General features: G+C 33.7%; 2 protein-coding genes across 2 annotated transcripts; both read left to right on the top strand.

Moving 5' to 3' along the window:
- The first annotated feature begins 1413 nt into the window (after positions 1 to 1413).
- LOC112726234 (small ribosomal subunit protein mS33) lies at positions 1414 to 2814 on the top strand. The gene is made up of 2 exons (XM_025775545.3): positions 1414 to 1726; positions 2557 to 2814. The coding sequence occupies exons 1-2, from the start codon at positions 1500 to 1502 to the stop codon at positions 2645 to 2647; spliced, it is 318 nt and encodes a 105-aa protein (XP_025631330.1). The 5' UTR covers positions 1414 to 1499; the 3' UTR covers positions 2648 to 2814.
- Positions 2815 to 7569: 4755 nt separating this feature from the next.
- Positions 7570 to 13135, top strand: LOC112726233 (DEAD-box ATP-dependent RNA helicase 8). The gene is made up of 10 exons (XM_025775544.3): positions 7570 to 8410; positions 9476 to 9536; positions 10110 to 10344; positions 10630 to 10868; positions 11070 to 11321; positions 11411 to 11591; positions 11964 to 12052; positions 12139 to 12212; positions 12295 to 12420; positions 12772 to 13135. Exons 1-9 carry the CDS (start codon positions 8073 to 8075, stop codon positions 12371 to 12373), a joined length of 1548 nt encoding a protein of 515 aa, XP_025631329.1. The 5' UTR covers positions 7570 to 8072; the 3' UTR covers positions 12374 to 12420; positions 12772 to 13135.
- The last annotated feature ends 234 nt before the right edge of the window (positions 13136 to 13369 follow it).

The following is a 13369-nucleotide window of genomic DNA, read 5'->3' as shown; positions in this document are numbered from 1 at the left end:
AACTCATAGTATCTTATTGATTTTGTTACTTTTCTTTCTTTTTTTTTTTTTTTTAATAAAGAACACAAAATTTGACCATGCATATGCAAGATTATTTTCGCATCTCCCTTTACTTAGGATTTAAGCATGTACTTAATTTGATATTATTTTATTGAGGGTTGATATTTAAATTCCTAATTAAGCGGCAGGGTATGTAATTAAAACCTAGATTAGGCAACATGAGAATTCTTGATAATGAGCTGTTTTCTTTAGTCTTTACGTAAAGCAATCATAGCAAGTATCATAAATTAAAGAGGAACAGCCTCTGAAATAAATTTAATCAACAAAGAGGCAGAAATTTTTCATTTGTTTCTTAAGAGTTGAGACGAAAGTGGAAAAAATGCATTCAAGAACATGGGAAACACGTTAATAATCCTTGGTATTCTGCATACTCATATAGTGATAAACTAATAATATGAATACTATGCATGTTAAGACTTTGACATATTTTATGATTAAAGTCAAGTGATCATTTTGATATAGAAAGATTTTAATCCGACAGAATAGTTTTTGAATTAAAAAAAAAATCCATTTATAGAATTTTTTTTATATTATATTATTAAGTGTGAAATTCTTAGTGATGAACTAAATTATGTGTTAAACATTGCTATGGCCATTTATAAAACGTGATTGACGTTTTGTGTTTTTACAGTTAAAATAATATTTTTGCAAAACGTTAGTGACGTTTTATTTTTTTATAATTAATTTTTTTATTACAAAATGTCAGTAATATTTTTTTTTTTATAAATTTTGTGTTACTACTACAATTGTGTAAAATACTAAAATGATCAAATATTTTTGTATTTTACACTAAAATTATTTATATGTAAAAATTTTAGCCCCATTTATAGCCTCTCATAAATCACAAAATTTTGTAAAATTTTACAATTTTATTATAAAGTTTCAATGTGAAAGTATAATTTAGTATTTAATTATTATCACATAATTAAATAATTTGACGTTGGAAAGTGTAAATGTTGGTTTCTTTTTTGTCATGAAATGTTAAATTTAATAAATCATAATAAATATATTTTTTTAGATTATGTTACATGTATATTAAAATTAGTCACTAAAATTAGTCACAAGTATAAAATATATGCTAAAATATAAATACACAATAAAAATAAATTAAATTATATATATATTTATATATTAATATATAAATATATTATATATTAGTGACTGATTTTAGTATACGAATAATATTTTTATTTTTTTTAGTCGTGATAATATATAAATAAAATATTCCAAAGTAGGATTTTGACTTATTTGAAGGACATGATTTTTGTGGTTTGGACTTTGGACAGTAAATGAAATAAATCTACAGATAGTATGGCCACTTGGCCGGGCCACTCTTGTAAATTAAACTTTTTTGGGGGACCAAACTGAAATTAACGCATAGTAATTCTTATTCCATAAACCACCCGCTTTTCCCACCGTGCTCTGTTCTACTCTCTCTCATGGCTGGTAGTAGCGGTGGTGGTTTGAAGCTGTTGGTAGGGTCGGCCATCAGGCAAGGAGTCATGGAAGCCCGGGCCCGGATCTTCGGCCACCAGCTGAACCCAATGGGCCAGAAATCGGCCCACAAGATCCTCCGTCAGAAGCTCTTCGGTGAGAAGGTAGCGCAATGGTACCCTTACGACATAAAAAAGGATGACCCTCTCGTCATGGCTCGTCAAGAGCAGGAGTAAGCACCTTCTCTCTCTCCCATTCACTTTCAATCACATTTTGTTCTGCGCTTTATAGCTCAATTTTCATAGTGCCCGCTATGTGTTTGTGATTTTGTCTCTGTGAGAGTTTCTTTATATTTTTCGTTTTTGGGGTTTGATGCTGATTTTTCAGCGTGTGAAAATTAATGGGGTGTTCTTATTTTTATTAATGAAATGAATTGTGTTATAAAAGTTAATTTTTTTGATACTCTTTAGTCGAAGTTGCTACTTAACCTCCATGTATCTCTATATATCAGTGTCAATATTAGATGGATCAACCATTTTTGTACCTTGTTTTATTCATTTGAGGTTATTTAAGTATGGTGAATGAGCTCTATTAATTTTGGATGTTGAGTGCAATAGTGGTGGACAACTATTTCTGCATAATATTTATACTGCCTCAGCTGCTTAACATTCAAAACGAAAATTGATAATGTGAATAAATGAATAAAATTTAATGTCACCATTTGATTGTTTGAGATTTTAATCCCTCAAAGAAAAAATGTTATCTTTTCAATTGTCACATTTTTCATATATTTGTGCTATTCCTATTATAGTATAACTATATATGCCTGAGCTTCATGACACACTTTAGTTTAATCTAGCGAGGTTTAGGGGCTTCCCCTTTGAAGTTGGCTTTGTTGGTTTGCACCAAGTGCACTGTTGTGATGCAAATTTATGAATGTCTAGTAATTTAATGACATTGATTCAAAGATGTACCATAAAGTGGTAGTGCTAGATAAAAAAGAACAAATTAATTTGCACTCACTCTAGCAATTTAATGACTTAGTTATCTTGTTCTTTGTAGGCGCTTATCGAAACTTGAAATGTTGAAGCGGCGCGGCAAAGGACCACCCAAGAAGGGCCAAGGCAGGCGTGCTGCCAAACGCAACAAATAAACTGCACTTTACTTATTAGTGATTACTGTTTTGAGTTAAGAGACAACTACTTTTTTGTGTCTAAACTCTAGATTTGATTTCTTAAAATTATAGAACTTATCTTTTTGTACTCAATGTAAATCGGTAGAAAGTGGAAGCCATTAAGCCTAATAATTTGGTTTATTGCATATTTGTTCTTTTTGTGCTAATTAACTATCCACATTTTGATTCAGCTTATCTATCTTGGATGTTGGAACCTGGAATGCAATAGTGCTAAGAGCTACCCTTATGTTGAATCACATAATTTATAAACTAGAATTCGGACTAAATTTATAGTTCAAAGACCAAGTGATATAAACAATTAAACAAACATAAATAAAATAGTTTAAACTCACACAACTCTATCCAATCCAATGCATCCACGATGCATTAAAGCTGGTCAAACTTGCTTATGACAGAAAGAATATAATTGTGTGGAAATTTGATAAACAAAGAGTCTTTTTTATTAATTCTTTTGTACAGGTATTGCAGGCAGAAAAATTTTGAAGGATATAACAAATTACAGCTTTACTAAGGCAATTTGAAAAGGTCTAGTTCCACCAAGAGTTGAACTGTTTGTCTGGTTTGTATTAACTGGCATGCTCAATACAAAGGAGAGGTTGAGTCGATTTGGGGTTATTAACAAAAGAGATGCTGTATGCGTGTTATGTAACAGAGGTGTTGAATATGGTCACTACTTGTTTTTTGGTTGTGATTTTTCTTGACAAGTTTGGTTTGCTTGGTTATCATTTGTTGGAAGGCAATGGTCGTGCCCGAAGACGTTGAAGGAACATTTTCTAAGTTGGACTGAGATATCAACTAGCAAAGAAGAGCGCAAGAGATAGATTTATGCGATCATTTGAAACATTTAACTTGAAAGGAAGATCAACAGGGGTCAACGAGATTATCCATTTGTCTTTTATGAACTATATAAAGGGATTAGGTGTAGATCTTTTTTGTTGTTTTTGTTGATGACAATGCTAAAAATGACAACGGGATATTAGAGTTCTTCGGCGTTAGGTGGTTTTTTCCTTTATTTGTATTATGTTGGTCTTGTTTGTTGCCATCTTACTCTCCACTTATTGTATTGAGCTTTCTTTAAAAAAAAAAGTTAACAGACCTCAAATGAGTTCAATGTAAAATAAATAAATAAATAAATTTAAATTAGTTCCTATCAATTCTTTTTGTAGGAGGACAAAACAGTTTGTAGTGGAGGACAAAACGATGGCATAAACAAAACTTATTATCATTTGGAATTGGTTGTGTTTAGCAAAAATTTAAAAATAAAAAATATTAATATATACAAAACTTCATGCGAATGTATTTATAGAAATGGACAAAATTTATTTTAATATAACTATATTTTGTTTGCTTTTGTGTTTGTTTTTTAAGATATATTTGTGTTTTAGTATCTTATATTTCTATCATAATACAAATTAAATAATAAAAAAATATCACACACAAATTACATAAAGACCTCCTCCAAGTTTAAACATAGCTAATTTTTTTGGATATGACACCTACTTGTGTGTAACGGAGTATTATGGACGTTAGGAGTATTTTATACTGTTATGATGGCGGTTAACTGACGGAAAAGAAATCAGACGTTCCAATTTTGTTGAAGAGAGAGAGGAGCACAAATTGGACCGTCCAATTTGTGCTGGCAAATATTTTTTTGTTAAGAAATCGGACCTACTGATTTCATGCATGTAGGACCAAATTTATTTTTGTACAAAGAAATCGGATCTACCGATTTTCAGCCAGCAGGACAACAATTTTTTGGACAAGAAAATCGAACCCATCGATTTTATGGATGCAAATCTTTTTGGCCCAACGCAACTCTAATCGAAATGTCCGATAGGTGCTCCAAAAATTTGAAACGTTCAAAAATGGGGTCGGACGGTCCGATTTCAACGTTTATATATAACAATGGTCTCACCGAGCTCTCCACTTCATCTTCTTCTTTTCACAATTTTCAAATCGTCTGAAATTCCTCTCTGCTCCTTCTCTTCTTCTTAAGTGTTTCCAAAAAATTAACACCAAAGTTGAGGGTATGCAATGTGAATATATCATTATGGATGATAAAATTATGTTAAAAGTATATTATCATGAACAAATTTTATTACAAATATCTGAAGGAGTGAATTTTGTGTGTGAAAATCTATTAAATATTATTTCATTCACACTGTCATTTGAAGAAATAAAAGGTGTGATTTGTGAGAAGATGAATTCTCAAATATCTAGGAGACTGTCGTGTATTTTGTACAGATATCCTATATCTGTATTTGGTGGAATGTCTCTGTAATTACCTGGATGTGAGAGACCTGACATAGGAGCCATGAATCCAAGCAGTTGGCTAAACGGACCTTGATCCCCTGATTCTTGCTGCGGGACACTTCAATACTGTCGATGTAATGGGACTGATGATGTAAAATAATCCACAGAATGCGTGTCAGAAATTTATAGTATGAAATGCTCAGGCTCTTGCTGTGCTTGTGTCTGTGACGGTGGTTGTGGCGGTGGCAGTGACAGTGGTTGATCTTGTTGATTCTCATGATTATGCACAGAATTGCCCTCCCGAGTCTCTTGCAATACGGGATTCGACATATGCAAGTGGTCACCATATGTACCTCGGTACTAATGCATGTAAATTTCCAAAGGATGCTGTGAGGGTACCAGGTGCTTAATAAGAACATGACTATACTGATTCGTCCAATGCATCACCCAAAACGAGTGGGTTCCATACCAATCTTGATTCTTGGGTCTTGTCAGAATCTCGCTGTGCGCTCTACCTAGATCCCACTCTTGATGAGGAACGCCCTGAGTCAAACCAAATTGTCTCCTCAGTCTATCGGATGAATGCCACTCAACGCATTTGAAAGATATAAGCGGTGCGGTACCGTGGCACTCCATATAACCGAATGCTGACGGTAAAAGGAATTACGTCTGGATCAATGCGCCCAATCGCATAAGCCTCCCAAACAAATTGTACACATTGCAAGTTAAGGAGGATTACACACTAAATAATAATACGGCTAAACAAAAATAGGTACTTATTTATTAATACATACCTGTCCTTCTTACAGATCATCCAATACTCTTCTAAAGTGAGTAAGACTACGAAATCTGTAAGGCCGATCAGCACGCTCCCAGTTACGCCACTTGACATCAGACAATTCGTTAATTAATTTTTATCAATCAAATTTAAAATACAACGTGTTACACTTTATCAAAGCAGATAGTAATTAAATTTACCTGTTTGCACCCGGAAAGAGTCGAGGATTGCCAGGAATCGGCGCAAGAAATGGTAGACGGATCTAAGCCCAGGTAAGCAAAAGTGTCAGTGGACCGTCAATCTCCTTGCAATCGACACGAGTTGCTCTACACAACACTTTATACAGGTGTGTCAGGCATGTCGATCCCCAACTAAATTGTATGATCCCAGCAAAGACAACGGCAGAAACTTCCAGTGCACTGCTGCCCCAGAATTATTTCCAAACATAATGGTCCCAAATAATAACATTATGTGGCACTTCACGTACCTCTGAATGTGAATATCATCAGCTAACACTAAACGATCTTCCAGTCCTCAAAACCACGTCAACTTTTTTGAAGCTTTCTCTACAGTCTATCTTTCTAGGTGCAACACCAAACTAATCCATGCATTCAGTCTCTAAGGCCTCATAACTACTGAGTGTCGGTTCTGTAACTGACAGACTATTCGTCGGAAGACCAAGAATTATCACCACGTCCTCCAACGTCACAGCACACTCCCCAACCGAAAAATGGAATGTGTGAGTCTCAGGCGCCATCTCTCGATCAGAGCATTAACTAATGCAGACTGATATTGGACAACTTCAATCTGGAAAACGTGATAAAAGCCAATTTTCTGTAAATGCTCATCCACAATTTGATTGTGCGGATCCGGCGGCATTAAGTGGTCACATTGCAACATCCATGAACCTTACAAAATATAGCCATAGATCACATTAAACAAATATAATCATGTTTAATTAACAAATTAAATTTAACAGAATCAAATTTTCATTGTCACATAACCAATAAAACATAATCATATTAACTACTCAAAATATCCTAAATCTATTTTACAAAAAAGTTCACATTCACATTTTTTACATTTTAATAATTATCAATAAGCCTTAATCAAATCTTAAATATAAATCTAGTTAATTTTAAAGTTACATATTCTAATGTCTAAAACCAAATTATTTTATAATAATAATAATTCTTATTCCTTATTTTCTATTTATATAATAATAATAATAATAAAAAATTAATTAAGTCACTTTTAACAATTATTATATTAAAACAATTTTAACATTTACACTTCCAAGTTTCAACATAATAAACAAACATTCTCAAGTAACTATTCTATTTTATTCTAACAACACACAATAATAAATCATTAATTCTTTATTAAATATCTATATTATACTCATAATAAAAATAATTAATTCAATAACTTTTATATATCATCTACAATAAATTTAGAGCAGGAGCTAGGGGTGTATGTATGCATGTTTGATGCGTGGCTGGGGTGCGTAAATCGAACAGTCTAATTTGTGTACCTGTAATATTTTTAATTGACCGTCCGATTACTCTACTCCAAATCGGACCGTCCAATTTGTTGATCACAGTCATCACATCTTCGTGAAGTCCCCTGCACTTTTATAACCCGGTTATATACTATGTTTGTCCCAATATCAAAATTAAAAAAAAAAAGTGTTTAAATGATTTTGTACTTTTATATATATTTTTATATCGGTGACATATTAGTAGTGAATTTTTTATATCCATATAATATAATCCTAAAAACAGTGTGAAGAACAAAATTGTCTTACTAAAAAATTAGACTAATATCCTAAATTATTCTAAAAAAATTTGTAATTATCAATTTAGTATTGAGAATACGATGTCGTACGCCCTAGAAGAAGAACCATTTTAGGCTTAGCCTCTATTTTCCTTCCCATTCACACTTCCGTTCACCCAAACAACAACAAAAACGAAAACATCAAAATCCAAAGCGGCAACACACAGAGAGGGGGAGAGAGAAAAAAACAGAAGAAGCCACTCTCTCATTTTCCTTTTATTCTTTTTCTTCCTTTTCAAAAACCCTCCTCAATTAGATAGATCTTTGTATAAATTTCCATCCGCAGAAAACATTTCACCCCAAAACCCTACCCATTTTTTTCTACTCATTGTAGCAACCCTGTATCATACCCTCAGAAATTCTCTCTCTTTTCTTAGGGTTTTTACATTTTAGCTTTTTTCACTCATAATTTTCATAGGAATTTTTGTACATTGTATCGCTTCTATTAGATTAGAATTTAGAGCAGATTGTTAGGTTTACCCTTTTTGTTTTACTTTTTCAATTTTCGGAATTGGGATGAACAACAACAACAACTACTACAACAGAGCGAGGTACCCACCACCTGGGATCGGTGGCGGTGGTCTTGGACGAGGAGGAGGAGGAGGAGGCCCTGGTTTCAATCAAAACTCACCGTTTCAGCCAAGGCCTAATTACCAGCAACACCAGCAACAGCACCAACAACTACAACAGCAGCATCAGCAATATGTTCAGAGGCAGATGGTGCAGCAACAACAACAACAGCAGCAGCAGCAACAACAACAGCAATGGCTGAGAAGGGCGCAGATGGGTGCTGCTGACTCCAACGTCGTGGATGAGGTTGAGAAGACCGTGCAGTCTGAAGCCATTGACCCGAGGTTAGTTTTTCTTTTATTATATTTTTTTGTGTGTTTTCTTTGTAGATGTCTATTATGTTAGTTAGGTTTGGCTTGAGATGTTTTCAGTTGGTGTGGCAACAAATTGGTTCATGTAAATGTTCTTTGAAGGTGTTTTGAAGCAGTGAATAGGTTAATTGTAACATGCGCTTGTGTTTGTGTGAGAAGGAGATTTTGTATGGATTGATTGTCTCTTATGGTCGATTTGGGTTGGAAGATTTTTAAATTTAATTGCTTGGTGATTGTTTATGGTATGATATCAATGAAATGTCCACAGTCCATATCTTGGTAGTGTGAAGATCAGATATCATCTGAACCTAAAATAAGCTAAATATGCAAGTAGGTATGCGCAAGAGAGTAGGCCGTTGTAGTGGATAGATTTGTATATAATGCTTGGCATCTGCTTATGGTATCTCCGTATCTGCGAAACCATCTTTAATTTATTTTTTTTTTTTAAATTTGATTCCCACTTTATTTTGACGGCATATCTAGGAAGGCAATTTTTACAAGGTTGTATTTTTCTTCATTTTTCCCTTTGTTTCTCATCACCATGGTTCTGATGATTTCATGTATAAATCACTTCATTTGCTGATCCTATTCTGCCTTAAAACTTGTGCGTTTAGGCTCTCAAATGCATAGTTAGTGTTGTAAACAATCTAGGTTAATATGCCCTTGAAAATGTGCTGTTGTATCAAGTGATGTTTGTGATATGCTTAGAAATTTTCACCAAGTAAGTTTCAATTATTTACCATTGAATAAACCTGTTTAAGGACTTGTTTGGTTTTGGTTTGGTCTGCATTTTTATTTGCTGTTTTCTTTTTCTTTGTTTCAAGCTTTTGCGAAGTAAAAACTAAAGAGTGAAAATAGAATTTTATTGTTTTCACTATTTTATCATTTTCTTTCCCAAAATCCTGAAAGCAAAAAACACTTGAAAAGAGAATGCAAATGAAACAGACCCTTTTTTTTCCATGTGTTTGGTGTTTTGTCTGAACGAAAGAATGTGTTATCTAATATTATTGTCAATTGCTTTTGGTCTCCCATTATTAGTTCTCAAGATTGGAAGGCAAGGCTAAAGGTTCCACCACCTGATACGCGTTATAAGACAGAGGTATGATTATGAATACCTTTACCTTATTCTTTGAGTAGTTAACTATTCATTTTATTTTAGTAACATATTTTGCTTAGCATCCTTGGCCAGAACTTGTTTTATTTGTAATTTCTTCCCTTTTACTGTAGCTTTGCAACTATGGAGTTGTTATGTGATCCATTAATGAAATGCTTCTTGAAGTTTTGGTCATAGAATTTAACTAGCTTCTTTTTTTATTTACCGATGTCATTTTTAATATCCTAATTCCTGCCCTCCATTAGGCATTCAGTTCACTGTTTTCACTATACAAACTGCTTTAATTAATTTACTTAAATTGCTGAGAAATTGAGATAAACTGATCTTAATTAACCAGTGCAATCATTGGCATTTACAAAATTTAAGAGCTAGATTTCCTGTTGCAGTGTGATTTAGTTTTTCATATTTACACGTTTCCAATATCCACTTGAAAGGCATAATTAATGATACCATTTATGGGTAAGCCACTTAAGGTGCTGTGGTTATGAGATTTGCAGTTAACTTCTATGTTATATGTTCCAGTGTTGGTATTGAATCTGCTTTAATTTTGTTTTCCAGGATGTGACAGCAACTAAAGGAAATGAATTTGAGGATTATTTTTTGAAGCGAGAGCTGCTCATGGGAATATATGAGAAGGGTTTTGAAAGGCCTTCTCCTATCCAAGAAGAAAGCATTCCAATTGCTCTTACTGGTAGTGACATTCTTGCAAGGGCTAAAAATGGGACAGGCAAAACAGCTGCATTTTGCATTCCTGCATTGGAAAAAATTGACCAGGATAACAATGTTATTCAAGGTTTGACTTCTTCCTCTTACCTTTATCTTTTTATTAGATTCCCATGAGTTCGATTGAGAGGACTATCATATTTATTGTAGTTCAAGGCCAGTTTGAATGAATTTCTCAGGGAACAAGCTTGCTTCAATGGGCATAAATTTTTACTATAATATTTTTTTCCCATGTTTTTAGGATTTTGTCCTAGTGTAGATTATATATGTGTTGATGTTGGCTTTGTTGCCATGATTCAAACTGATGGGAACTAATCATGTTTTGATGGTTTTCTTTCTAATTTTTATCATACAGTTGTTATATTGGTTCCAACAAGGGAGTTAGCTTTGCAAACATCTCAAGTATGCAAAGAACTTGGAAAGCACTTGAAAATTCAAGTGATGGTTACAACTGGTGGTACTAGCCTGAAAGATGATATCATGCGCTTATATCAACCAGTTCATTTACTAGTTGGGACTCCTGGAAGGATATTAGATCTCGCTAAGAAGGGTGTTTGCGTTCTGAAAGATTGCGCAATGCTTGTTATGGATGAGGTAAATACTTTTTTGCCTCAACTTCTACTCATTTATAAAAGTGGTTGACATGCATAAACTATTTGGAAAGTTGCAATCCTTTTAAATGAGAACAAACAAATTTTCATTTCTATTCTCTTCGTATGTTCATTCTGTGACATTTTTAGTAGTAAGAGTTGGTTCCCAATCCCTTCGTTTACATTGCTTTTTGTTTGGTTTCAGGCCGATAAGCTTTTGTCCCCAGAATTCCAGCCTTCTATACAGCAGCTGATTCATTTTCTTCCTTCACACCGACAAATTCTGATGTTTTCAGCAACATTTCCTGTTACTGTAAAGGATTTCAAAGATAGGTATCTTCAAAAGCCATATGTCATTAACCTTATGGATGAGCTAACTTTGAAGGGTATCACACAGTATTATGCATTTGTCGAAGAGAGACAGAAGGTTCACTGCCTGAATACACTGTTTTCTAAGGTTTGATTTTTTGCTTTGTCAAGATACTGTGGATGTTCTTATTTGCTGGATGTGAATATGATGTTGAATGATGATGGCTTCTATTCCAGTTGCAAATAAACCAGTCAATCATCTTTTGCAATTCGGTGAATCGTGTTGAACTCCTTGCAAAAAAAATCACCGAGCTTGGATATTCGTGTTTCTATATTCACGCAAAGATGTTGCAAGATCATCGTAATAGAGTGTTTCATGACTTCCGCAATGGCGCATGCCGTAATCTTGTTTGTACTGGTATGTCTCTGCACTCTAGCATCCCCTATAACATAGTCAGCGTCCTTTTCAGCTGATTGTGAATGATGCCTATTTGATCTAGTATGGCATTTCATAATATGTAATTGCCTTAGCGTTCTGTTTGTTATTTTCCAATGCTATCTTAATTTGTTTTATTTGAAGAATCAGTTCAATAATGATAGCTTAATCTATTTTTGTTTAGTGTATTTTATTGATTACTGATGATATATTAAGTGATGATGTATGTTAATTGTTTGAGATCTTTACTTTGATATATTAGCTTAATTGAATCCGTTGATGGTTTATATCTATATATTTATATTTACGCATATGCATGATCTTAATCATTTAAATATTTCAAAAATTTTGCAGATCTTTTTACTAGGGGAATAGACATTCAAGCAGTCAATGTTGTTATTAATTTTGATTTTCCCAAGAATTCAGAAACTTATCTCCACAGGGTATACTGATTTTTCCTCATTCCCTTCCTAATTTATTTGCCTTGACACCGATTTCTTGTTCTAACGGATCTTATATGGATATACAGGTCGGTCGCTCAGGGAGGTTTGGGCATCTTGGTTTAGCAGTTAACTTGATCACTTATGAGGATCGCTTTAATTTGTATGTAATTTACAGTCTGTTAAGTTAATGCATTTCAACTGTATATGCTATAGATTTATTATGCATTCTGTCTTTTGTGCAGATATAGGATTGAACAAGAACTTGGAACTGAAATAAAGCAAATTCCACCACATATTGACCAGGCAATTTATTGCCGGTGACTGGTGACGACAACTCGGCTCGTTTTTACAACTGGAGAATAGCAACGGTAAGTGATATGAATTATATGGTATATTTTTGTTCAGCTTACTTAGTGTACACTACGGAAACAATATGAACTGCCACTAGGGAACAAGTACATGCCTAGTTTCAAGAACATGTAACTAGTCATAAGCTATTTCCTTAGACAAGTGGGATCTCAAATGCTTGAATAGGGTTGACTCTTATAGTAGGATATCTAACCAATAGTGCTATTTCCTTGAACACTTACAGTTTTATGACACACATCATGCTTAAAGTAATAATCATTCATTACTCTTAATACTTCCTTCACTAGGATTCAACTTGTGTTGTTGCAGTTGCTTTTGTTGTTGATAATTGTGGAATTTTCCTTTTACAGGTTGAAGTGACTGTCACCCAAGTAGGTACATATTCTCTGGTATGACAGGATGCTGTATGAAAATTGGGTTTTTTTTGGACCCTTAGTTTGAATGCTTTTTCATTATTAGGACCTTCAGAAAGAGTTTAATATTAGCCTTTTAACTGGCAGATATTTTGCTGGGTCCAGTTTGGGTTTCCCTTAATTTCATTTTCAGATGTGTTTGTTGCTAATACTAGTACTGTAGTTTCTTTTTTTCTTTTTGTGTTTTTTATTTTCGGTGGATGAACGTTTAGGGGGTGTACCTTATACCTTGTTATGAATAAAGGGATCCCTATGGTATTCTACTTTGTGGTTACCATTACGGATTCTTTTGGAGTTTTCAGACATTTGTTATTCATATTATGTTTAGATGTTACATGGATCATTGGCATTCTAAGATGGTACAATTTGTTAGATTGCACATTCCCTAGCCTCAATTTGTTACACCTCTCCGTGGGTTAGGGGAACTCTCTCTCTCTCTCTCTGATATTTGCACAAGATTAATGCCGTACATTTTTTGAAATTTGATGTGTAATTCATGTTAACTAACTGACTATATTTTGTGGAATAAAAATTT

This window comes from Arachis hypogaea, chromosome 12, assembly GCF_003086295.3.
Source record: "Arachis hypogaea cultivar Tifrunner chromosome 12, arahy.Tifrunner.gnm2.J5K5, whole genome shotgun sequence".
NCBI classification, from domain to species: domain Eukaryota; kingdom Viridiplantae; phylum Streptophyta; class Magnoliopsida; order Fabales; family Fabaceae; genus Arachis; species Arachis hypogaea.
The sequence above is the reverse complement of the archived record's forward strand: the minus strand, read 5'-3'. Positions and strand labels throughout refer to the sequence as shown.